Source organism: Medicago truncatula, chromosome 6 (assembly GCF_003473485.1).
Source record: "Medicago truncatula cultivar Jemalong A17 chromosome 6, MtrunA17r5.0-ANR, whole genome shotgun sequence".
NCBI lineage: Eukaryota > Viridiplantae > Streptophyta > Magnoliopsida > Fabales > Fabaceae > Medicago > Medicago truncatula.
Window position 1 is genome coordinate 40,473,427 of NC_053047.1, and position 25,100 is coordinate 40,498,526.

Sequence of the window (25,100 nt, forward strand, 5' to 3'; positions counted from 1 at the left end):
CATAGCTCAAAAAAACATAATATGCTTGACTTTCAATAATTTGGATAGACCGATTATTACAACCAAACATCACAAAAGTTGGAAGTAGTAAAAAAATACACCATTAAAATTTACATCACATGACAGTTGACAAAATTTGAAAAAAAAATATAACTCCACACATAAAAGAGAGTTCCAAATCATTGTTTGATCTAATTTTCGTTCAAATCACTACTGGTTGGCAATATGGTTACAAAAGCAAAGTAGCACCAAGCACCATCTATCTCAAAATCATCTTAGAGGTGGAGAGTGATTAGACTCAAAACACAATTCAATTCATAGAAAAGGAAAAGCTATTACCTTGAGAGAAACTTTGCAAAATTAGCAAATCTGAACAGCGATGGCTTCTTTCTCTTTATCTGGAGTGGCAGGTTTTAGGTGGAAAAATTGTGTTGTTCTTTTTGTTTGCCTGGATGATACGATGCCGCAGACGACAACGACGAAGGTGATGTTGGAATCGAGAGCATTGGTGAAGGGCGACGACAGGAGAGAGCTGCGGCGACGACAAAGAATTTTGTTTGAATGTCTGAGAGTGAGGTTGAAGATGAACAACTCAAAGGGGGAAGAGATTTTTTTGAGTAAAAGCAATCTGAATTCCAACACATAAAGAAGGAATAATGGGAGAGGAGACAAGAGAACTTAAAAATGAAGGAGAAAGAGGTGGACATCGATAAGTGTGGAGTCAATTTGGGAATTGGAGGATAATTAATGAGTCAAAACTTGGATAAGTGCATAGGAAATATACATCAAATTTGAAAGTTTGACTCAGATTAGATCAAAGGATGAGATGCATGCTTAACCAAATGATGAGATCCAACGGCCTCCCTTATTTTGGAGCCAAAACCATTTAGGTTTAGGGTTTGCAAAGTCATTAGCAATGTTAACAAAGATTAGATATAACTAGACCATTGACCCGTGCTAACGCACGTGTCATTTAAAAAAATTAATACTCACTGAAAAAATAAGACACTGTAGTTCGCTTGAATGTAAAAATTGTCGTGAATCAAAGCAAAATGACAATTACCATAGACTTTGTTATTGTTCCATAATTCTAGTACGTAGTTCCTATAACTGAAGTTCGTTGACATGCAAATACTTTCAATAAGTAAGAAAATGAATAGTACCCAAAAAAGTCCTACACATTACGGAAAACTTCTCTGTAGACCACACTTGATGCAACATCGGTATCATCGCCGTCGTCGTCATTAATCAATATCTTTAAACCACCCCTCGAAGTAACCTGTGATATTGCAATGTACAACTGTCCATGTGAAAAATAACAAAGATGAATCCAAAACGACATCTAAAAATTTCAATAAATAGATAGCTACCTCAGTTGACTCAATCATGCTTTCAATTGTCATTCGGTTAGTGTTGAGCAAGTCATCTGATAAAGACGCGGAGCTGTTCGTTGAAATTTGGCTGACACTTCGGGTGAACTGTATTGATGCATTTTTCATTCTAATAAAATGGCACCAATGTTAATAGAAGAGTGGTGAGACCTCCAGACAACTTAATTATGACCAAAAAAACTTGTCTTTATTCTAAAGCATATGAAAATATAAATGGTTACCGTGTCATGTACGCAGCGACATCAGGCAAATCGCCATTAAGTATCAGCTTAGTCCCATTAAAGGCATTAACAACTCCCATAGCACCTAATTTTTTTAAAAATCAACAGCAAGTGAACATAATTTCCCATTTCATTGTTGATATCAGCAGAAAGCAAAAACTTAAAACACGACATACCTAAATACACGCGTGTCTTGCAAAACTGCAATATCAATATAGTAGGTGTGTCGTTGTCATGGTTGCCAAAAAAGGTCACAATTTTGTCGCCATGTTCACCCCAAAGAGAGCAATGCAAGCGGTTGTTTCTGTAATAAAATATTACCAAAATATCAATTCAGAAACATAAGGTATATTAAAATTATATTACAACCAGGTACAAAGAAAGAGACAAATCTTACTCAAGATCTTCTAAAGTGAGATCAATAACCCTGCTTTTCCTTCTGTCCTTTTCAGTTTCCCTTATATCACCTCTTTCAATTACATGACCAATAACATCTGAAATTACGTATACAAAAGCAAAACCAAATGTATGAAATTCCTAAACGAATGCTTATAGGTAGAAATAATGTACAACACACATTCAGAATTCAAGTCCTACCCGTAGATACTTCCTCGACAGTTGAAGAGAGAATTTCATTGAATGGCTTGAACTCAAAAACGTTCATAGGGATAGCAGGCAAGTGTACTTTGGTAAAAGTTGAATTGTGCATCATACTAAGCTTATGTTTGTGTGAAGTTACCTTATAAGGACTTTCATTAAAATCTACAATTGCATTTTCAAGCTGATATGTACCCCCTTCTTGAACCATGGACCTGAACTTTGCCACCAAATCTTTTCTAGCTGTGGCGTGAATACGTCCACCCTGTTGACGACAACAACAACATTAAACAGCTGGTTAAATTACATAACTAAAAAACAAAAATGACATTACTTTAATTTTAAAGTTAAGAGTGCAAACATGCAGAAACCTTTTCATCGACCAGTAACATGTTCATGAAAATGATGCTAGTGGGGACCTTCTTTTCTCGAATCAACCAAATGTGAGCAACTCGCACACACATCTTGAGATTCTTTCTTCCTCCAGAAACAGCTGAGATTGGAGTGTATTTGGCAGACATCATTGGCTTGTTTTTTCCTTTCCAAGAAAGAGGATGCTTATTTAGATTGAGATGGTTTGGCTAATAGGTTATGATATATTTATAGGAAAAAAGTGGAATATGTGTGAGTAGGATATGTCGGTTGAGCAATAAAGAGTATTAGTTATCAGGATAAGCACAAAATAGTGGAACAAAATTAGGAAGTGGCCAACATTTTAGGATAAAGATTAATATGAATAAAATGAAATTAATATTGTTGATGGGGCACTTTGTTTTAATTAAGAATTTACATTTTTTTTTTACTTAAGAATTACCATAGTTGATTCGCCAAAACATATTTTAGAGATGTGGATGAAATGTGTAATAGTTACTTGAATGAGATGAATTATGATTTTTAGTTTGTTTCCACCCAAAACATATTTTAGATATGTGGATGAAATCCCCTACTTATTTGAATGAGAGAAATAAGGATTTTCGTTTGTTTCCACCAAAAAGTTACTTTAGAGATGTGGATGAAATCTCTTAGTTACTTGAATGAGAAGAATTAGGATTTTTAGTTTGTTTCCACCGAAAACATATTTTAGAGATGTGGATGAAATCCCCTACTTATTTGAATGAGAGAAATAAGGATTTTAGTTTGTTTCCACCAAAAAGTTAGATTAGAGATGTAGATGAAATCTCTTAGTTACTTGAATGAGAGAAATTAGGATTAGGATTTAAGTTTGTTTCCACCCAAAACATATTTTAGAGATGTGGATGAAATCTTTAGTAGTTACTTGAATGAGAGGAATTAGGATTTTTAGTTTGTTTCCATCCAAAACATATTTTAGAGATGTGGATGAAATCTTTAGTAGTTACTTGAATGAGAGGAATTATGATTTTTAGTTTGTTTCCACCCAAAACATATTTTAAAGATGTGGATGAAATCCCCTAATTATTTAAATGAGAGAAATAAGGATTTTAGTTTGTTTCTACCAAAAACTTAGTTTAGAGATGTGGATGAAATCTCTTAGTTACTTGAATGAGAGAAATTAGGATTAGGATTTTAGTTTGTTTCCACCCAAAACATATTTTAGAGATGTGGATGAAATTCCCTAATTATTTGAATGAGAGAAATAAAGATTTTAGTTTCTTTCCACCAAAAAGTTAGTTTAGAGATGTAGATGAAATCTCTTAGTTACTTGAATGAGAGAAATTAGGATTAGGATTTTAGTTTGTTTCCACCCAAAACATATTTTAGAGATGTGGATGAAATTCCCTAATTATTTGAATGAGAGAAATAAGGATTTTAGTTTCTTTCCACCAAAAAGTTAGTTTAGAGATGTGGATGAAATCTCTTAGTTACTTGATTGAGAGAAATTAGGATTAGGATTTTAGTTTGTTTCCACCCAAAACATATTTTATAGATTTGGATTAGTAATTGTTAGTAATAATGTTAAGAGGAGACGTTACACAACTATGCTACTAAATTGATTCTAGTAATTGTTACTAATAATGTTACTAAAAGCCATGTTACTAAAATGCTTCAGTAACACAACCATGCTACTAAATTGATTCAGCAACACAAAAACAAACACAAATATATAAATCAAAAAGCAAAGCAAGCAAGGCTAAATTATTTATGAAATTCAAGGGACATTTGCTAAATTCAAAGACAAAAAAAATAGATGCTTCCAAAACTTTAAGAAACTAAAACTTAAAATTCAAATTGAAAAGGTCTTGCACAATTTATCTAAACATGGACTAATTGTAAATAACATCAAGGTAGATGGTATCATGTGACCCAACCATCGGAGCATCCCCTCTGATCTTCACACCTTGTTGGACTTAGGATCAGTCAATATTGCATAGCGCCCAATTTGATCTCCGAAATCACCGCCAAACATGTTTGGCAAGCATACTGCACCCTAAAAAAATAACAAACAAAAACATCACAAACATTGATAAAATAGAATGCAAATAATTAAGAATAGGTATATTTCGCAAAAAACACATACAACATCAATGTCATATTCAACGATATATGATCTGTATTTCAGTCTGAGCTTGTTGATTGCTTTGTCAAGATCGGAAAAAGGGTTTTTCATCAACGGACCTACAAAAGATTGAAAGGGATTGAAAGAATGATTTATACTTTAAAACAGCGAGGAATAAGAGCAAAAATCTATATATTTAGTTTAAACCAGAGTGGAATGAAGATATGGTTACCAGTGAGGTAGTGGTATGACAACAAAGTTTGAATGTTTCTGGAAGCCATGTTGATTAAGAAATTTCGGTTTAAGAGAAAGGTATGGTTTTAGAAATAGATTTCGGTTTAGGAGAAAGGATTTAAATATATTGGTGAGGGTTTGGAGGAGGGGAGTTAGGAGATATGGTTTATGGAAATCAATTAGATAGGTTTTAGGGGGAGTGAAGTTAGGAAATCATGGTTAGGGTTTCGAGGAGGGGAATTAGGAAATATGGTTAGGTTTTGAAGGAGGGAAAAGTTGCTAAAATATTAGGTTAAAATTAGGGCAACCAAGCTTTGTTTAGGAATAAGAGATTATGATAAACAGGCTTTTTAAAAAGTCTATCTATTAAACAGACCATACCAAAACAGGTCGTAGGCCGACCTGTCGGCCTATTCCAAACCCTACCCTTTATAAACCCCAACCCTGGCTCTCACATTCACAATCTCAGAAATCACAATCTCAGAATATTTGATCCTCTCAACAATGTTAGTTTCAATTGTCCATCTTTGGTAGATCTGTAGACATGTCGAAAAACCCTTACTTTCTCAAATCGTAGAAAAACGTTAATCCGCTTATTCAACTCCCGATTCACTTAGCCAAACCTCAATTAATAACTTAGTTAGTTAGTTAGTGTATGATTGGCAGCTATGTTAAGGACTCCAATGAATTGGGTGATTGATATTGATACCAATCAATCACTAACTTACTAACTTCTTGGGTTTTCGATTCCTCTTTAAAGTTTTCGTTTTTACACTTTTTTGGTTTATTATCATATTCTTGGTTTGTTGTTTGAGCATCTAATTTTTTGTTTTTTGTTGTTATAAACATGATTTTATTAATTTTCTAGACACTGATGAATACTGTGACAGGTCTCGTTCGTCGTAATGGTAAATTTTTACCTTGCCGACCATTCTGTTATATCACCACCCATATTCTGAGTCTTTTCATTAACAAATTTTTTTCATTTTTTTATTTTTACTTTTAGTTAATTAGTTGTGTTTTTTCATGTTGATTTTGATTTTTCATGTTGATATTTGTAGTTAATTTGTTGTGTTTTTTACTGTTTTGATTTGATTGAAGTTTGTATATTTTGGCCAATGATTAAAATATTTAAAAAAGACAAGCATATGTCTGAAGTTTAACATGTAGACTAATCTAATCTTCTCAATAAGGCCAAATATAATACAAATGTTCACTTATTTGTAACAATGATCCACTGTTTTAGCAAATCTCATTATCTAAGAAAAAAACTATGTTTCTCAAAACATTCGCAGTGGCCGCCTAAGAGCTTTCGCCTTTCGCCTAGCTTGAGAGTTAATGCTGCTCTATCCTTCCTTGGATGCCTGAGGTCAAATTATTCTTCTGTAATTTTACCAATGTTTCTTAGGTATATCCAAGTTGGATTTAATTTAGTGTCTTTATGTTTCAAATTTATCATTGTTGGTTCAAACTTGTGTGTTATGTACGGTGTATCAATGTTGCATTGTCCTATAGTTTTTTCTCAGATTTTTTCTCAATTACATGTTACTTTGAAATGTATTTTATGGGCTGTGATGAGTCATAGAGATAGTCATGCACCACTCTCATGTTTCAATGCTGATAATTTTCTCATACCCAATATTTTTCTGAGCCCTTCATTATCACACCCTTTGAGTTTTTGCAGCTATATCTAATTTATATACTTTTTATTTCTTTGAGAAAATGTTAATGACAGTGGTGATGGTATTGATCCAAGAAATTTGGATGATTCTAAATGAAAAATTTCCATTTTAAAGAGGTTTAAAAATAAATTTTGTATACGTGTTACAACTAACTAGAACTTTTATCCGTGCTACCGCCCGGGTCATAAACAATGGAGAAGGTAATATGTTGCAATGTGGGAACAAGTTTTGGATTTTTTTGAAAAAAAAAATCTATTTTTGTTAACTAAAAAATCACTTTATTTTTATTTTTTTTAGTGTTTGTTTTAGATTTATAAAAAATCCTTCTTGCTAAAAAAGTCATTTTTAGTCTCAAAATGAAAAGCTAGTTAAAGTAGCTTTTACTATTTTTTTTTTTTAATAAATGCAATGAACTAAAAATGAATTTTATGATAGTGAACAAACAGAAATAGTTTTAAATTTTTCTTAAAATCTGTAAAAAAATACATATAATTATGATTTTCCTAGATCGTCTACATGTGCTACCGCACGTGTCATATACATCTAACATTATAAAATAAATGCATTATTATATATTAGGTAAAATTACAAATGTTATACATTGACATATTAGCCTCTTCATATTTTAGTAGCTAATACTCCTCAGTGGTGGAGGAGCACCCATTATGATCCATCACATATCAAATAACAAATTCATCCTTTGTTTTGAAGTCTCTAAACTTGAATGAAGGCATTCAACCCAATGTTGATGTGTTTCACTTTGAACTTATGTGTCTGAGTTACAACATCAAAGGGTGAGAGATGTTTAGAATAAATACACCAGAGCAAAAATGTACCTAAAACAAACAATTCAATTCATAAATACTAAGAATAAAGATGGTTGTTAAATGTTCACCCAAAAATAGATGATTGTTGAATGAAAATGCACCACATACAGTGTTTACAAAAACATGTTCTTGTTCATTATAAATAAGAGTCTTCATTTTCTCTAAAACTCTTATTGAGGGTTACTAATTCCAAATTAAAATCAGGTTCATTATTTCCCAATCTTTGTATTATTACTATTTGAAAGATTCATGTTAGAATAAGATTTACATTGTATCACAACAATAAGGGCACATAAATAATTTTGGAGTTAAAACCATATAAATTTTGATTTGATACTAAATTGCAACCATTCCAATACTCCATAGTATACGCAGATAATTGTACTACCTAGGTAACACGCATAACTTATGGAAAATTATTGTATATACATGTTATGGAAAATTATTGTATATACATGTTGTTTGGCTGAGAAACACATGTAAAAAACGAAAATGTTTCTCGGCAGTTAACTGTCGAGGAAAATAAAACCGTCTGCAGTTAACTACCGAGAAAAATCTCGACAGTTAACTGTCGAAATTCAATTCCATGCCGCAGAGCATTTATTCCATCATTAATGCATTATCCTTTAATTCCGCCCACGTTGATTTTTATTTACGATTTTGAGTTATGACTATATATACTGCATTGCCTTAGCATTGATAGTATTTGATTTAGTCAATTTTTGTCATTACTAATACTAATACCAACCGTTAAACAAATACTCCATCCGGTCCTATTTATAAGAGAATTTTGGGTCAATAAAAGTTGATGTATCTAGTTAAAAATTCAGTCCAAATACATTCACTTTTGTTGACCTAAATTTCTCTTATAAATAGGACCGGAGGTAGTATTCTCCTATAAAGTGACTATATGATTTTTTTTATGACAAAAACAAAACGATATTCATTCATTCAAATTGATAGAGTACATCAAATACAAACATTGCTAAAAACGTAAAGGGTGAATATGCGAACAAACTCACAGCATCCAAGTTAATAGCATACAACGGCAAAATGCCTACAAATAATATGATAAAACTTAAGTCACTGAAATACCCATGCTTCCGGATCTGCAACGTTGACGTTCAAATCATTGGTTGAATTTGTAATTGACTGATGTAGATCTTTCAAGAGGAACTGAACAAACACCGCGACAAAACGCGAAATCAAACGCCGCACAAGACGACGAACAACACAACGCCGCACTTAGACGACGAAATCACAAAAAACACAAAAGGAAAAACTTGATAGATGTGAAAACCACTTATTTAGATTGAAAGAAAAGGGGAAAAAAGATGTAGAGGGATGATTCTAGGTCAAAAAATGACCTAAAACCACCCCTCCTCGATGAACGAAGGAGAAAGAAAGTTTAGAGAGAAGTTGGAGTTTCTCCCACTAGAAAACTAGGGTCGGCTAGGGACTATATGATGATGAAATTTTGTTTTTGATGAAGAAATTTAACAGAATTATTTCCGTCACATATATTATAAATAATTCTTCAGTGAATACTAATAAAGAACTATCCTTGTAATTATATGCAATACGTTTTTTTTTTTTTGTATTTATATCAAATATGTTTACAAGGATTAAATCAAAAGTTGACTAAAGTACCAAAGTGCTGATTTTGTAATAAAGAAAAGAATATATTTACAAGGAATGGCTAGGTGCGTACAAACTAATTACATACACCCTCCGGTCACAAATATAAGAAAAAATCTATGTTTTAGATTCATTCAATAAATGATGTATGTGATCTTTATTGTAGACAACATACATCATTTATTGAATGTATCTAAAACATGAATTTTATATATACACTCACAGAAATCATATGCCATAAAAGCACCTTGCATTGGTACAACACATATGTATGGGAAAGTATAAGCCAATTTAATGTGATAAGGGAAGTTGGAAAGGAAGCACAGTCTGCATTATGTGGCGTAAGGTAAGGAGGGAAAATTTGAAAATTTTCCGTGTGTTGTGATTTGTGCTAGCCATAAGCAAGATTAGATGTAGGGCTCATAATTAAGTGGTGCCCAAAGATGTTGATCCAAGGGTTAGGATTGATTGGCGCCTAAAAAAGTAGGTTTAGGGTTTTAAGTGTTAATTGTAGTGTTAATTAGGATTAGGAATAAGTTAGATTAGATTTGTTTACGAGAGTTTTACAAAATCGAGAGAAATCAATAGAGTTTGACTTGTATATGAAAGAATTTGATAGGATATTTTATTTTTGTTGTTAAGTTTTTAAAAAATGGATTGTTGGAGCTCAATTAACTAATGAGGTTTTTAAAGATTGTCACATATTGGCGAAAAACTAATGTTTTACTTGGGAGTTTGGAAAAGAATATGAAGGGAGGACTTTGAGAGTGGAAAAATAGGAGAAAATGGTAAGAGTGTTTGTTTTTTTAAGGAATGATAAATTAACATTTTTATGATTGATATATTTTTAATTTTAAGAATATTATAATAACATAGATAATATTGTACTTTCAAAAAAAAAATTGTATTAAAAAAAAATGAATCCAACTTTTCCCTCCTAAGCTTCTATTTCTTCAACTCGTTCTTTCCTTTTTTCCAAAGTCATATCCTCCCTTCCCTTCCAAACTTGAAAACAAAAGCTTTGAGAGTATGATATTAATGTAGAACATGTTAAGAATATGACTACTTTGTCAGGGTTGTAATGTGACAAAGACTTCAAAAACATATATGAGATTATTTCATAAAATAAAATGACTCGGAGTGATTGTGAAGAAAAAGAAGGAAAAAAAAAGTTGGAAAATGTTTTTAAGAAGATTTTTTTTTTTTTTCAAAAGTAAAGTTCATTGCAAAACTTCTTTGATCTTTCATGGTTCTAACGAGAGATTTAACCAAAATAGCCAAGATGATTTTTTGGGTTTTAATCAAATGTTAGCAAAAACACGGGTAGAATTTTACTCTAAATAGCAAAGACTCTTGAATGCATTGCATTTCTTATGTTAGCATTGAGAAATCTTTTTGGATTTTTAAATGTGAAATATACAATTGGTCGATGGCTTTATTTTTTGACGTATTTGTTATCTTTTTTGACCTATTTTGATGTTCGAAGATAATTATGATAATGAGACCAAATGAGAAGAGAAAACAATGTGTACAAAAAGAAACTCTTAGACATAAGTATAAAGGTTTTTTAGAGTTTATGGTTTTAGACTTTACCGTTAGATGGAGCCGCCCCTATGGAAGGGCCGCCATTAGGAGGAAAGGGCTATCAATGAGAGGTAAACTCCCTAATTGAAAATGTTTTACACTTTGTTTTGAGTCGAGAGAAAAGAGCTATCCGTTAGATGGAGCCGCCCCATGGAAAGGCCACCATTGGGAGGAGAGGGCTATCAACAAGATGGAGCTAGTTCTCGATTCACCCATTTGATTATTTTCACCAAAGTTAAATTTCTATACTTTATTTAAAGTTGATTATTTTGGTATTATGAAATTGAATATGATTTTATATTTTCTTTGAAGTGATTATTTTGATTCCATTTCATTAAGCCCGATTTTTATATTCTATTTGGATTTGATTATCTCGATTCCTTTTCATTATAATCGATTTATATATTTTCTTTAAAGTTGTGGATTTGGTTTCACCTCTTGACAACATTGAAATTTTGATATAGTCTTATTTGGTTTGATAAAATTACAAAGTTTTATGAATTTTCATGGTACACTTTGTGAATTTATTATATTTTTATTCAGTTATTAGCCTTGTAAGTTAAAAATTAGATTTGAGAAAAATAAATAATCGTGCCCATATGTGTTTCCCTTCTATTTGGTGGTGATTGTTGTCTCCTCACTAAGTCTTTATGACTTACCCCTTCTTCTTACATTTTTTCAGATTCAAAGTCAAGTGCGTAGAAAGCTTGTAGCAGAATTAAAGATATGTCAATGTCATTCTTTTGGTAGGTCTCATCTATGTATAAACTGAATGGTCGATGTATCTGCAGCTATTGGCAGTCGACAAATGTTTTGTTTTGAGCTGTATAAACATCTAGTTATGTCACTTTGAGATTCTGTTGATAATACAAGTATATAGACAAGATTCATATCTTGGAAAGTATTCAAAATATAGAGGATACTCTGTCGAAATCTCAATGGATATCATTTTAAGTGAAAGTCAATTTAAAAATTGTTTAAATTATAGTTTGTCAAGTGTCGTCGTCAATAGGCTTACCGGACTAGGGTACTCTAGTTCGTGCGCCGGTCACGATATTGAATTTTGGGTCTTGACATAAATAAACACAATTAATCAGTTATGAAAAACAAAAAATACCTTCATGGTTTAAACTTTGAAACTAAAAATATTCAAGGCAATGAAAACTCAGTTATGGAAAGAAAAAAAAAAAACTTTCAAAATTCAAACTCAGTTAATGAAAAATGACACATTCAATTCATATAATTGGCAAGGTCGTGAAAACGTAAGCACTTTTTTTTTCTTTTCAAAATTAATTAACTTATTGAATTAACTGCAATTGAGCATTCTGTTCCGATTTAATGAAATACAAAAAGCACGTTGTTTTCAAAATTAACACAATTAAGTTAACTAGTGAAGAATTTAATTGCAATTGAGCATTCAGTTTCAATATCAAACACAGTGTAATAAGAATGCAACAACGAGATGAAATTTCAACGAAGCTTAATAAAAATTCATGGGAAGCTTCGATTTCCAATTAAGAAACTTCAATTTTCAACTTAGTAAAGTTAAATAAACACAATTAACTCTATGAATTACCACATAAAAAAAAAAAAAAAAAAACTTCATGGTATGAAACAGAACATACACCCATGAAAATATGTTGGTGACATTCTTATCTGTGAAGTAGTTATGGTTGCGGTTCTGGTTGTGTCTCATCTTCAATTGTCAAAATTTTGCACTTTGGAGTTAAGGAATTTTTGTGATTCATGATTAAATTGAATTCTTGTATATCTTGTTTACATACCCAACGATAACCGCAACTCTCGACCTCCAAACCTTCCACCTCAAAAAATTTTAATTCTATTTTTCCAAATTCATGACAGGAATACCCGGGGTACTCTCGGGGTAAGTAGATAATCCATAGGTGACTTGATTTGGTCGTAACAAGACTGAGCTTTACTGGAACTCTCATTTTCAACAACCTCTCATTGGAATCAATACGCTTGAAAGCCAGATTCATCAACTCCGAGGAATAAAAAATTTCACGATAGGGTGCCATCGTAAATGCTGCACAACATACAATACCAATGATATTATTGTCATTGTCATGCCTAATAGGAGATCGGTCTATTGCTATTGAATAACCCATCCTCTGATTGTTGATCCAACTTGGTATTTCACTTCCTGGATTAACTATTTGAATCTCAGAAGAGGAACGTGGGTTTGCCTTAATGAATTGTTTCATCCATAAAAGTGTCATGCTCCTGCAATGTTCCCTCTCACCCAATTTTGGACAGTTGAAAATGAGCAATCCTGCACCACAAAAATAGTCGTCGTACTCACGATGAACCTCCCCAGTATTGGTAGGAAAAGGAAGTTGAGGCAAAGATTCCAACAATTTGCAATGCTCCAAATTTAAATATACAAGTTTGGATAGCTTCCTCAGGCTAGGTAATGTCACAAAATCGTTTCCCGCTAAATTTAATCTTTCTAGCCAATGTAAACATTCAATTGCATCAGGCACATGGCTTAGATAGCAAAAGCTTATGTCAACCTTACGCAAACAACATAAACTATGCAAGGAAGGCAACATATGTGATGAATCGTGAGCCAAAATGATCCATTTTAGGCCAGGGAGGTGATGTGATGCACTTTCACGTATATCATGCTGCTGCTTCTTTTCTGAGGATATACCAGACTTCATCAAACGCCTTGGGTTGTTAAATACTTTGGAACAGCCACACATATTTAGGTATTGAAGAGAGCTAAGACCGAATATGTTGTTGGGTATGCTAACTAGACTTTTGCAATCTTTTAGGTTCAAGTAAACAAGCTTTCTTAGAAGTCCAATAGATGGATCCAACTCAACAAGGTTTATACATCCTTCCAAATCTAAACGCTCAAGATTCGGGAACTCTCCAAAATCTATTATCTTTTCTAGATTTCTGGAGTGACGTAGATCCAATGTTCTCAAATTGGGAAGATACTGTGACGTGAAAAACCAACAAAGTTAGCCATTACTTTGATTGTAAGAGAATTGTTTTGAATTTGTTTATATTTCTAAGATGATAAATATTAATAATAATAGAATTTATAGTACCTTCTTGTTTTTCCATAGTTGTTTAATGTTGCTCTCCGTCAAGATCAATTCTACAAGTTCATTGGGGTGAAAATTTGATGGCAAATACTTGGAAGGATATCTAAACCAGTGAACAAATCTTAATTTGTTCGAAAGACAGCTTGGGAATCCTAACATCGTTGAAATATAGTTGGCGATGAAGAGCAATCTGAGATTACTCATTTTTGACAAGTGTTCAAAGTCCGCCTCTTCATCTTCTTTGTAATACAAAACTATGGCTTCAACATGCTTTTCCTAAAGCATTGCAATAAATAAAATAAAAAATAAATTACTTTTAATATTTTTAGTTTTATAAAAATGGAAATATGTATTTTTATTTCAAAACATTAACTTTACCATATTCTCCAACATAACATCGTAGAGTTGTTCTGTGGACCACAACCTGCTCCATTTTCTTGGTTCTTTGCTTGAACTATTTTGCACAATTTTTCTGCCTAGCTCTTCCAACAAAGAATGCATGTTAATAATTGAATAACTAATGCTTACAAGTGATTTATCAATGAGAACTCTTAATCCAATATCAGCATGAAATCCACAACAGTTTAGAATGTTTTTAACATCTTCCTCCGAATCGTTGTTGAAAAAACAAGCAATATGAAGAAATATGTCTTTTTCCGTTTCATTGAGCCCATCAAAACTTAATTGCAGCACATCCATGACATCTTTAACTGGACTTTGTCTCAATCTAGTCAATGCACTCTTCCATTCAGTCACATTACGACCAAACAAAAACGAGCCCAATACTTTAATTGCTAGTGGTAGACCTTTAGCATAATGTAGTATCTGATCTACCAAATTTTGATAATTACTCATAATAATTTTCTCATCTTTGAAAGCTTTTCGACAAAATAACATGTGAGCTTCATTCCAATCCAATAGTGAAACTTTGTAAACTACATCCACTCCATACGCTTTCAATACATGCTCATCTCTAGAAATGATAATAATTCTACTACCTGGACCTAACCATTCACGATGCACCGCTATTTTCTCCAATTGTTCAACTTGGTCCACATTATCAAGAATCATAAGGGTTCTTTCATGACATAGCTTCCTTTGTATCAAAGTAGTTGCATGGTAACGATTGCATATTTGTTGGTGTTCTATGCCGAGAGTTTGAAATAGGATTTGTTTTTGTACATCGAGTGGATCATCATGTAATCCATAAATTTTGGTTACATCGTCAATAAAACAAGATGCACTAAATTGATGAGATATTTGGCCATATAAAGTCGTAGCAAGGGTTGTTTTCCCTATTCCTCCCATTCCACAAATTCCTATAGCACGAACACCATCAACTGAGTTCAAAAGCAAATGATTTTGTAATGCTTGTATAGGAGAATCAATCCCAACTAAATCTTTTGAAACACATGAATATTTGCATTCCAATATATTGATTATCTTTTGAACAATCTCTTTAATTTCTCTAGCTAGTGGCCTGAAAGTTCAAAAAATTGTTCAGTAACATTATATCATCGTGTATAAAAAAAAAATTAGTTTGAACACCAAATATTTGTTCTAAAGGGAAAACAAAAAAAGTACTCTTTGAATTTATATCGTAGACTCATGCATCATCTCTTCACATTCACCTTATATTTTCTACCAAAAAAAACTATAAATTACTTACTCATCACGTAGATCCCAACCAGATATACTCCCCACTTGCTCTAGAGCTTCTCTCCATCTTGACACCTTCATAGAGTCTTGTTGGAATCTTTGTTCATGTTTGACAAAAGCTTCACTATAAATTCCACTTTGCTTCCGCACCTCAGAAGGATCAACATCATAGAAAACAGGAAGAACATGTTTTCCCGACCCCTTAATGCATTCACATATCTTTTCTAATTCTTGCAAGCACCACGTTGAGGAAGCATAGTTCTTTGAGAAGATCGCAACGTAAACCTGAGATATTTCGATTGCACGAAAAAGCTCAGGTCCTATGCATTCACCTTTTTGAAGATTAATGACATCCCGAAATACCATAATGCCTTTTGTTTCAAGGGCATCAAAAAGAAAATCAGTGAAATTGTTGCGAGTATCTTCACCTCTAAAGGTGACAAACACATCATAATGATTTTTCTTTGAAGAAGTCACAAGAGCTGAAGATGATTTGCTGCTGCTAGCCATCTGAATATACAAGTGTTTAGAGGATTGGATATGGTAACGTGATTTTTTTTTTTTTTTGGTTAGAATATGGCAACGTGAATGCATCACTTCAAAGAAAGCATATATATATTAATATTATGAACAATGAACTTCAAGCGTTGATTTCGTGGCACTTTCTTCACGCGTTGAAATTTTAAAGATTGGTACATATGTCTGAGTTCACAGCTTGGTTTCTTCTTTTCAATAATGGAGCTTGGTTGCTTCTTCACAGCTTCCCTAAGGGCCATATGGTGGTTTAGTCACTTCAAGGATGCCCCACTTCAATGTACGAAAATCTTAAAAGCTGAAAAAGTATTATTAACTAGTATAGTTGTGACAATTTACCATTCAGTTAAAAATATCTTATTGGATGTGTTAAGGATTCCACAAAGAATAAAATATTTGATATGTGTCATAATGGATTGACACTGTTTAGATTTTTAATATATAATTTTTAATATGTGTTCTTATGAAATTATGGATCGATACATATAATTTTTACTTTTTGTATATTAATATGTGCTCTTACGACATATATTAAATTTTCCTACGTTTAATTGAAAGTGTAAAATTTCTTTACAATTTACGATGATTGTCTATATAAATTAAATTTGAAAAACAAAGTTTTTCAAACAAAATATAAATTTAATACACTGATTGGATACTCCAATTTTTCAAAGTGTTTTTAAGAAATAAGCTACTCATTGTTTTTATTTACCTTTAAAAATATTTACAATGTTGAACCAACTTCATCCTTAACCTACTTCTGTAACAATTTTTGTACATAATTATTTAATCTTTAAATATTTTTCTAATCAAATCAGTCCCTTTGTAACAAAATATTATGTCTTCTAAATAATATATATTATGGCCAAACTAAGTACCAAATCTATCGTTTTGGGTTGTCACTTTTATCTGCCCTCTATTCAGATGAAGTCTGACCACAAATTAATTTTGTAATTTTGAAAAGAAAAAAATTCCTTGAATGATTATAATGAGACTTTATTTTTTTTTAGGAGTTCATTGAGATTAAAATATTAAGGTGGTCACATTACAATATTTTGAAGACTAAGTATAGAATTTACTTAAAAATTAACTACATTTAATGAAAGGGGGGTATCTACACATAAGGATGAGAAAGTGAAGATCAAAAGTTAAACAACTGACTAAACTCTAAATTACTATGACAACTTACCCTAAGAATCAAAAGATTAACGCAAAAGTTAAACAAATAAGTAAACCACTATATTCCCTCCTCTTTATATTTTAAAGCATCATCAACATACAATACGAATGGCTATCCTTTATATTTTAAAGCATCCCTCTCCTTTTGTGACTAATAAAAACATACATACAATGCACAAAAATCATAAATATTCTAAGTTCATAATATCATTCTCAAGCCACATAAATTATTGTAACCAAAAAAAAAAGCCACATAAATTATAGGTGTTGGGCATGGCAATGGGGCGGGGTAGGGATGAATTTTACCTTCCTCGTCCCCATACCCGATTCTCATATACTTACCCGTTACCCTACCCATACCCAATGGGGAACACACCCTTTGAACTTTTTCTTCTCAATGATGCTCATGTTTAAAGTCATCGATATTATTATGGTCTCTGTTTGAATTTATCTATGATTTGTTGGGCCAATGGTTGAAATTGAGATTTAGTTGCATATATTATGACATGTGTGTTGGAGATATGGGAAATACGGTTTGAAAATATGTTTTTGGAAACTTTCGATATTAATATGCGCTCTATTTGGATTTGGATTTTACTTGCGATTTATAAAGTAGAGGGATTGAAATGGAGAATTTGATTGTATGTATTTTCATAGTAGTTTTGATATGTTGTGATACGTGGTTTTGAAATATGCGTCTTTGAAAGGATTCGATATTAATTTGTACGCGATTTGGATTTGGATTTGAATTTGGATTTACTTATGATTATAAGTAGTGGATTTTCGATTGAGTTTTGATGATACATACTTTGAAATAAGTTTTGTTATGTTGTGAAATATGGTTTTAGCATTGTGTTTTAAGAATGGTGTTTTGAAAATTATGGTTATAATGACGACGACCTAGTTGCACCTAGTATGTGATTTCAATTAGGTAGAATTACCCCGTTAGATGGAGCCGCCCCTATGGAAAGGCCGTCATTAGGAGGAGAAGGCTATCAATGAGAGGTAAACTCCCTAATTGAAAATGTTTTACACTTTGTTTTGAGTCGAGAGAAAAGAGCTATCCGTTAGATGGAGCCGCCCCATGGAAAGGCCACCATTGGGAGGAGAGGGCTATCAACGAGATGAAGCTAGTTCTCGATTCACCCATTTGATTATTTTCACCAAAGTTAAATTTCTATACTTTATTTAAAGTTGATTATTTTGGTATTATGAAATTGAATATGATTTTATATTTTCTTTGAAGTGATTATTTTGATTCCATTTCATTAAGCCCGATTTTTATATTCTATTTGGATTTGATTATCTCGATTCCTTTTCATTATAATCGATTTATATATTTTCTTTAAAGTTGTGGATTTGGTTTCACCTCTTGACGACATTGAAAGTTTTATGAAGTTTCATGGTACACTTTGGTTTGATAAAATTACACTTTGGATTTGATTATCTCGTAATATGATTTGGTTTCATGGTACCTCTTGACGACATTCACCCATCTATTTGGTTTGATAAAATTACAAAGTTTTATGAATTTTCATGGTACACTTTGTGAATTTATTATATTTTTATACAGTTACTAGCCTTGTAAGTTAAAAATTAGATTTGAGAAAAATAAATAATCGTGCCCATGCGTGTTTCCATTCTATTTGGTGGTGATTGTTGTCTCCTCACTAAGTCTTTATGACTTACCCCTTCTTATTACATTTTTTCAGATTCAAAGTCAAGTGTGTAGAAAGCTTGTAGCAGAGTTAAAGATATATCAATGTCATTCTTTTGGTAGGTCTCCTCTATGTATAAACTGAATGGTCGATGTATCTGCAGCTATTGGCAGTCGACAAATGTTTTGTTTTGAGCTGTATAAACATCTAGTTATGTCACTTTGAGATTCTGCTGATAATACAAGTATATAGACAAGATTCACATCTTGGAAAGTATTCAAAATATAGAGGATACTCTGTCGAAATCTCAGTGGATATCATTTTAAGTGAAAGTCAATTTGAAAATTGTTTAAATTATAGTTTGTCAAGTGTCGTCAATAGGCTTGCCGGACTAGGGTGCTCTAGTTCGTACGCCGGTCATGATATTGAATTTTGGGTCGTGACAAATAGCCTTTAAATGACCGTAAGTCACCGAACATGACACATTGGGAACATGCCATTCAAGATTTTGTCCTGGTTTTGTTTTTAACTTTCCCACAATCTTATTGTTATTTGTGGTTTGGTTTTCTTGACACTTGACACCATTTGAAGCATTGCATGGAGAAGATATAAGAGCAAGAACTAGGGCAATGTAGCATTTGGTTAGCATTTTTGAAATTTCAGTGTGAGGAATTTCTAAAGTTGATTAAAACATGAATGATCAGACAAATGTGTGTCTCTATATATATAGACACACACATGATTTGTAAAATCATTGCAGCATTAAAATGAAAATTCCTTCTATCATGCATCTATTACAAGAATCATGTCAATGAATTCAATGGTACTGATCAAAGGATTAATTACAGGGAAAATTAATACTCAAAATATTTTCTTTTCTGTCCACTAGAAGCTCCAACGCCTTTTTATATAGACGTATTCATTTATTTCTTTAACACCAAAGAGTTGCAATATGTATATAACCAAAGAGACGAAGAAACAAAAAATAAGGGGGCATCAAGTCAATCTTTTCCCTAATAACCAAGGGAAGATCGATCATACCAAGACGTACCAAGATTAATCTTAACAAAACTTTCCCAAATACCAAATAGTGAAATCATTAAGAGCGCATCTGCACACCGGTTCCCTTTTCTATACACATGAGAAACGAGAAAATCCATATTTTTATAGATTATTTTACGGTTGTTCCATCTGTTTCTTAGATTCTAAGAAATTAAGGAAGATGACTTTGAATGCTAGAATTACTAGAGAGAAATCAGTTTCAAAGCAAAAGGGGCTATAATTGGAGATACCATTGTTTATGGTACAAAAGTTCCTATAAAATGGGAAATGCCCTACCTTTGAGTGTGATTTGAACTATTGATTTATGTAATTGGAAGTAACCAATTAAGATTACGGCGAAATCTATCAATCGATCACGGATCCAATTTGAGTACCTCTACCGGATAGACTTCAACAGAAAACTAAAGAGTAACGACAATAAGTGATTGAGTTCAGTAGTTTCTCATATAAATTTTTTGACCCTAAAGATATAGTAATATGGAGAAGGCAAAATTGTTTCAAGCACCGACAAAACACGAAGCGTTCCTTATCCAATTGTTTTGAGAAGTAATCTTTATTGTTCTTATTGCACTAGATAGCTCAGCACGATAAGCATATCCAAAGCATGTGTCACTTGGGAAACAACATAAAAATTGGGCATCATTATTTTTGAATATGCCTCCATAAGATGAAGAAATTGAAGCAGTTACGCCATTTGTATTAAACTTTATCTGATCAACTAATGGAGGCCGATAAATCATTTCCTTAAATGATGAAGTCACTCATAGAGTACATATTAGTCATTGACGAGAAGTAATGATCATCTTTATCTCTTATAAAAATAAGGGTTAATAAGTAAATGGTATCTATAAATATTCAAAATTTTGTTTTAATTCATACAAAAAATCGCACTTTTTTAGTCCACGTAAACTTTTCCTTTAACATTTTATGAACTAAAAATGCTGATAAATTTTTTTACAAAGACTAACAAATGTTGATGGATAATGTTACTGCGATTTTTTTTTTTGTAAGAACCAAAAATAAAATTCTAAATAATTTATATGGATAAATTGGTTAATAAGTTATATAGAACAATCGAATAGACTAAAAAATAGGAGGATCTTAACTCAAAACACACCCGCATTATTACTTAACAGATGAAGAGCCACACCCTCTTAAAAAAAATGAAGAGTCACGTATGCTAATCATGGTTCAAAAGCAGAGAAAAATGACCGGTTTGGTAAAGAAATCGACTGAAAAACTTAAGGTTTGTTTGTGAGTTTGGAGGGGACGGGGCGGTGATGGCTTTCGGGGGTTGAAAATATATACAAAAATAAAAAAATCTTTCACATTTTTTGAAAGAACGATTTTTAAGTGAAAGATAAATTAATGATTATGATTAATATATTTTAAATTTTAATAAATATCATCACAACATAGATTAAATTTTAAAAATTCATATAAATCCTTCAAAACTCTCTTCCAATAGAATTTAAGGATTCCCCAAATAATGGGGATTTTGTATTATGAATAAAAAATTAACATAAAAAATCATCTCTTTTCAATGTCTTTTATTTCTTCCACTTACTCATTTTTATTTTTTTTCTTTTCAAAATCCTCTCCTCCCTTCAAAATTTCCAACCAAAGCATTAATGTCTCGATTTACTTTCATAAGAGAGTAAACAAGTTTTTTTTTTTTTTTTTTCCCTGTTGAAGACTAATTTGTGCATCATTTCTGAGAATTATCATCAATTTCTGAGAATTTCCATCAATGCTCATCAATGCTGAGAATTTATGCATAGAGAACATGAAGTTCTTTTTTTTCCAATTATCATCAATGCTTCACTCCACTTTCCCATGATCCCAATTCTTCACTTCCTCTTCAACTCCACTTCTCACCTTTCATTCTGTCCAAATTCTCAAATCTCAATTCCTTCAAAACCCTAACCCAAACCCTGATAAGGGTTTTGAACAATTTCTCTAAATTCATCATTTCCTCCATCAAATACCAAAATTTCTTCCCAACCCACAAAAATTCAAACCAAAAGCTTGCATTTTTCTCATCTGGGCACCATTAATTTTTCCATCTTTCATCAAGTCACAAACGTGCTTATTCACTTAATCACTTTTTCAACATGCACATAAAAACTGATTCTGATGTCACCAGTTTCGACCCATCATCACCAAGATCACAAAAACAAACCCCTTATTACGTTCAAAGTCCTTCAAGAGAATCTTCTCATGATGGTGACAAATCATCAACAATGCAACCAAGTCCAATGGATTCACCTTCACACCAATCCTATGGTCACCATTCAAGAGCTTCTTCTTCAAGTAGAATCTCTGGTGGTTATAATAGCTCCTTTTTAGGTAGAAAAGTGAATAGAAAAGTGAATGATAAAGGGTGGATTGGATCTAAGGTGATTGAAGAAGAAAATGGTGGTTATGGTGATTTTGATGGTGATGGAAATGGAGTTTCGAGGAGGGTTCAGTTTTTCGTTGCAGTTGTTGGGTTTGTGTTGGTTTTTAGTTTGTTTTGTTTCATCATTTGGGCTGCTAGCTTGCATTACAAACCTCAGCTCAGTGTCAAGGTATAAGAATCTTCCTTGCATTGGCTGTTTGCTTCACAATTGTGTTTAATAAGGCTCTGTTTGGATAAATAACTTAATTAAGTGTTCATTATAAAAGTTTTTATGTATAAGCTATTACTATAAGAAAAGCGAAAATAAAGTCGAATTGTTTTCATTTAGCTATAAGTTGTTTTCATAAGCTATCTTGGAGAGCTTGTAGAAATAAACTGAAAACGATTTATGGACATTTCCTAAACTGTTGCCATAAGCTCTCCCAATCAGTCTTACAAGTGCTTATGTCAGTAGATAAATTCACATAGGTCAATCCATATAGTCCTAAATGGTAGACTTTTTAAGGTATATAACATTAATTATAACTGTCTAATTGTTTTTTAATCAAAGGACAAACATTTAGCTGTTTTTCATTATAGTTATAAGGAAACTATTATTTATGTTATTTTTTAAGATAGTCTTCTGGGATTTGGCATGATGGTTGAGAGAAAATATATGATCATGTGGTGTGATTGACGGATTTGTGTGACTGAACTTGATAGTCAAGTCATACTAGGAGACATGATTCGCCAAAATGGAATTACTAGCGTTGGCTGTAGAGTATATATTACAGATTCATGTCACCGTTCTGTTTTAGTTCTTGCTTGGATTGGTGGTGAGTTTGGCAGAATCACGGTGTCACATTTTGGAGTTTCAACAAAATCACGCCGTCATTGTGATTTTGCCACTCAATGTCAATCCCAATACACACTTAGTGGTGTATATTTTGCCGGTGTTGACTTATATTGGTAGTACTTTAGTAGCATGGTAAAATATGGAGTTTGAGTAAAATTTGCATAATCTGCTTCATAGGGCATTGTATGGGTTGTAGATACCCTTCCCAACTTCTTTATATTAAATTTCTCCCTGGCAACTTTTCGTGCTACTGTAGATGCCTTGTTACAAGCTTGCAATCGCGGGTCGCAAAAAATAGCAGTTTGTTCAAATTATTCTACGCAACAGTGCTATAACACTAATGCCGCTATTTGACAACATTTTGTACATAGTTTATCACAGAACAATAGCGATTTGTTCTAATTCTGCTGCACTATAGCGCCACTATAGCTACTAGTTAACAACACTGGTTTAGTGGTTTATCTATGTTATGTGAAGAGTGAGATATTCAAATTTTCTGTATAAGAATGAAACTTTTAAGTATCATATATTTGTTTGTTATTCATCTCTATGTTATATGTTATTTATAATGAATCACTTGTTGAAGAGTTTGACAGTACATAACTTCTACTTTGGAGAAGGGTCAGACGTCACTGGAGTTCCAACTAAGATGCTTACAGTGAACTGTTCGATGAGAATGTTAGTGCATAACCCTGCAACCTTTTTCGGCATTTATGTCAGCTCCAAGTCGGTGAATCTTATGTATTCTGATCTTACAGTTGCGACTGGTGAGGTAAATATTCTAACAACGCCCAGTCCTTGTTGATTTAGAAACAATTTTGATAAAGTTCTCAAGAAGCAGTAACTGAAAACTAGTCTGTTTGGATTGGCTTATTTGAACTTATCTACTGACATAAGCACTTGGAAAAGTGTTTGGGAGAACTTATGTATGTAAGCTCACCAGGACAGCTTATGAAAAATAGCTTATATCTTATTTGAAAACAGTTTGATATTATTTTATCTTTTGTTATAGAAATAACTTATACATAAGCATTTATTTGATAAGCGCTTATGCTATAAACACTTAATTAAGCTGTTCATCCAAACAGGGCTAGAACTTTTTTGATGGACAGAATGCAAATACATTTTTAGACAGAAGATTAAAATAATTTTCATAATGATTTTTTCAAACAAAAACTTTTCTAATAAATTGAAATTAGCCCGTGTCTCAATTTTTTAAAAAGTTTTCTCTAACTTTTCCTAAACATCTACAAGTTTATTAAGACTTTTTTGTAAATGTAAACTGTTGGACTTACTTTAATTAAGAAGCTCCCATAAGTCAAAAGTGAGTTCAAAATTGGCCTTTGAAGGAGTGGCTTAAATGTAAAGAAGCAGCTTTTTGCTTCTGATGTCTGATGATGATCACCATTCTTACTCTCAAATTCCATAATGCTGCAGTTGAAGAAATATCATCAACAGCGAAAGAGTCGCCGAACAGTGTCTGTGAATATACAAGGAAGCAAGGTTCCATTGTACGGCGCTGGTGCAGACGTAGCTAGCTCGGTAGACAACGGTAAAATATCGTTAACGCTTGTCTTTGAAGTTAAGTCGCGCGGAAATGTTGTAGGCAAGTTGGTGAGGACTAAACACACACAGCGTGTCTCTTGCTCAATAGCCGTTGACCCCCACAACAACAAGTACATCAAACTTAAAGAGAATGAATGTAGATACAACATCTAAGTGGTTTTGGTATAACAGTAACAAGTTTCTTGTGAGCTATTTCAGTTCATTCTACTGGCTTGAGATATATTAAGGGTTTGTTTGGATCAACTTATTTGAGCTTAGTTATGACAATTGTGAGGGTGCTTAGGAGAGTTTATGAAAACAATTTATGAATGTCCATTAGCTGTTTATAGTCTATTTTCATAGAGGATACCATATGAAAAAAACTTATAGTTTATATAAAAATATATCGACTTTATTGTGTTTTTGTTATAGAAATAGCTTATACATAAGAATTTGTATCATAAGTTTATACTAGTAGCGCTTATTTAAGTTGTTTATCC

General features: G+C 32.4%; 3 protein-coding genes and 3 non-coding genes across 6 annotated transcripts; 4 read left to right on the forward strand and 2 right to left on the reverse strand.

Annotated features, from left to right (window-relative positions):
- Positions 1-1,608: 1,608 nt before the first annotated feature.
- On the reverse strand, positions 1,609-2,420 carry LOC11427578 (uncharacterized). Its single transcript, XM_024786594.2, has 4 exons — positions 2,210-2,420; positions 2,010-2,106; positions 1,789-1,916; positions 1,609-1,697 (listed from the first exon to the last, which is right to left on the reverse strand). The coding sequence occupies exons 1-4, from the start codon at positions 2,418-2,420 to the stop codon at positions 1,609-1,611; spliced, it is 525 nt and encodes a 174-aa protein (XP_024642362.2).
- Positions 2,421-5,785: 3,365 nt separating this feature from the next.
- On the forward strand, positions 5,786-5,882 carry LOC112416136 (small nucleolar RNA Z43). The gene has a single exon (XR_003006450.1). It is a non-coding gene; the product is annotated as a small nucleolar RNA Z43 (small nucleolar RNA).
- Positions 5,883-6,175: 293 nt separating this feature from the next.
- LOC112416160 (small nucleolar RNA SNORD14) lies at positions 6,176-6,291 on the forward strand. Its single transcript, XR_003006470.1, has one exon. It is a non-coding gene; the product is annotated as a small nucleolar RNA SNORD14 (small nucleolar RNA).
- A 194-nt stretch (positions 6,292-6,485) lies between these two features.
- On the forward strand, positions 6,486-6,573 carry LOC112416134 (small nucleolar RNA Z221/R21b). Its single transcript, XR_003006448.1, has one exon. It is a non-coding gene; the product is annotated as a small nucleolar RNA Z221/R21b (small nucleolar RNA).
- A 5,540-nt stretch (positions 6,574-12,113) lies between these two features.
- On the reverse strand, positions 12,114-15,978 carry LOC11435709 (disease resistance protein RUN1). The gene is made up of 4 exons (XM_003620573.4): positions 15,397-15,978; positions 14,106-15,207; positions 13,731-14,003; positions 12,114-13,616 (listed from the first exon to the last, which is right to left on the reverse strand). Exons 1-4 carry the CDS (start codon positions 15,894-15,896, stop codon positions 12,318-12,320), a joined length of 3,174 nt encoding a protein of 1,057 aa, XP_003620621.3. The 5' UTR covers positions 15,897-15,978; the 3' UTR covers positions 12,114-12,317.
- Positions 15,979-21,484: 5,506 nt separating this feature from the next.
- On the forward strand, positions 21,485-25,029 carry LOC11443071 (uncharacterized). The gene is made up of 3 exons (XM_003620576.4): positions 21,485-22,389; positions 23,642-23,827; positions 24,493-25,029. The coding sequence occupies exons 1-3, from the start codon at positions 21,934-21,936 to the stop codon at positions 24,772-24,774; spliced, it is 924 nt and encodes a 307-aa protein (XP_003620624.1). The 5' UTR covers positions 21,485-21,933; the 3' UTR covers positions 24,775-25,029.
- The last annotated feature ends 71 nt before the right edge of the window (positions 25,030-25,100 follow it).

Bases quoted from the DNA above. Each gene is read 5' to 3' on its own strand.
- LOC11427578 (XM_024786594.2), bottom strand. From the start codon at position 2,420: ATGGTTCAAGAAGGGGGTACATATCAGCTTGAAAATGCAATTGTAGAT. The intron at 2,107-2,209 runs GTAGGACTTGAA...ACGTAATTTCAG, and splicing joins TGTCGAGGAAGTATCTACGG to ATGTTATTGGTCATGTAATT. The intron at 1,917-2,009 runs GTAAGATTTGTC...ATTTTATTACAG, and splicing joins CTCACTTTAGAAGATCTTGA to AAACAACCGCTTGCATTGCT.
- LOC11435709 (XM_003620573.4), bottom strand. From the start codon at position 15,896: ATGGCTAGCAGCAGCAAATCATCTTCAGCTCTTGTGACTTCTTCAAAG. The intron at 15,208-15,396 runs GTAAGTAATTTA...TTGAACTTTCAG, and splicing joins GGTTGGGATCTACGTGATGA to GCCACTAGCTAGAGAAATTA. The intron at 13,617-13,730 runs GTACTATAAATT...TTCACGTCACAG, and splicing joins AACTATGGAAAAACAAGAAG to TATCTTCCCAATTTGAGAAC.
- LOC11443071 (XM_003620576.4), top strand. From the start codon at position 21,934: ATGCACATAAAAACTGATTCTGATGTCACCAGTTTCGACCCATCATCA. The intron at 22,390-23,641 runs GTATAAGAATCT...CACTTGTTGAAG, and splicing joins AACCTCAGCTCAGTGTCAAG to AGTTTGACAGTACATAACTT. The intron at 23,828-24,492 runs GTAAATATTCTA...ATAATGCTGCAG, and splicing joins TTACAGTTGCGACTGGTGAG to TTGAAGAAATATCATCAACA.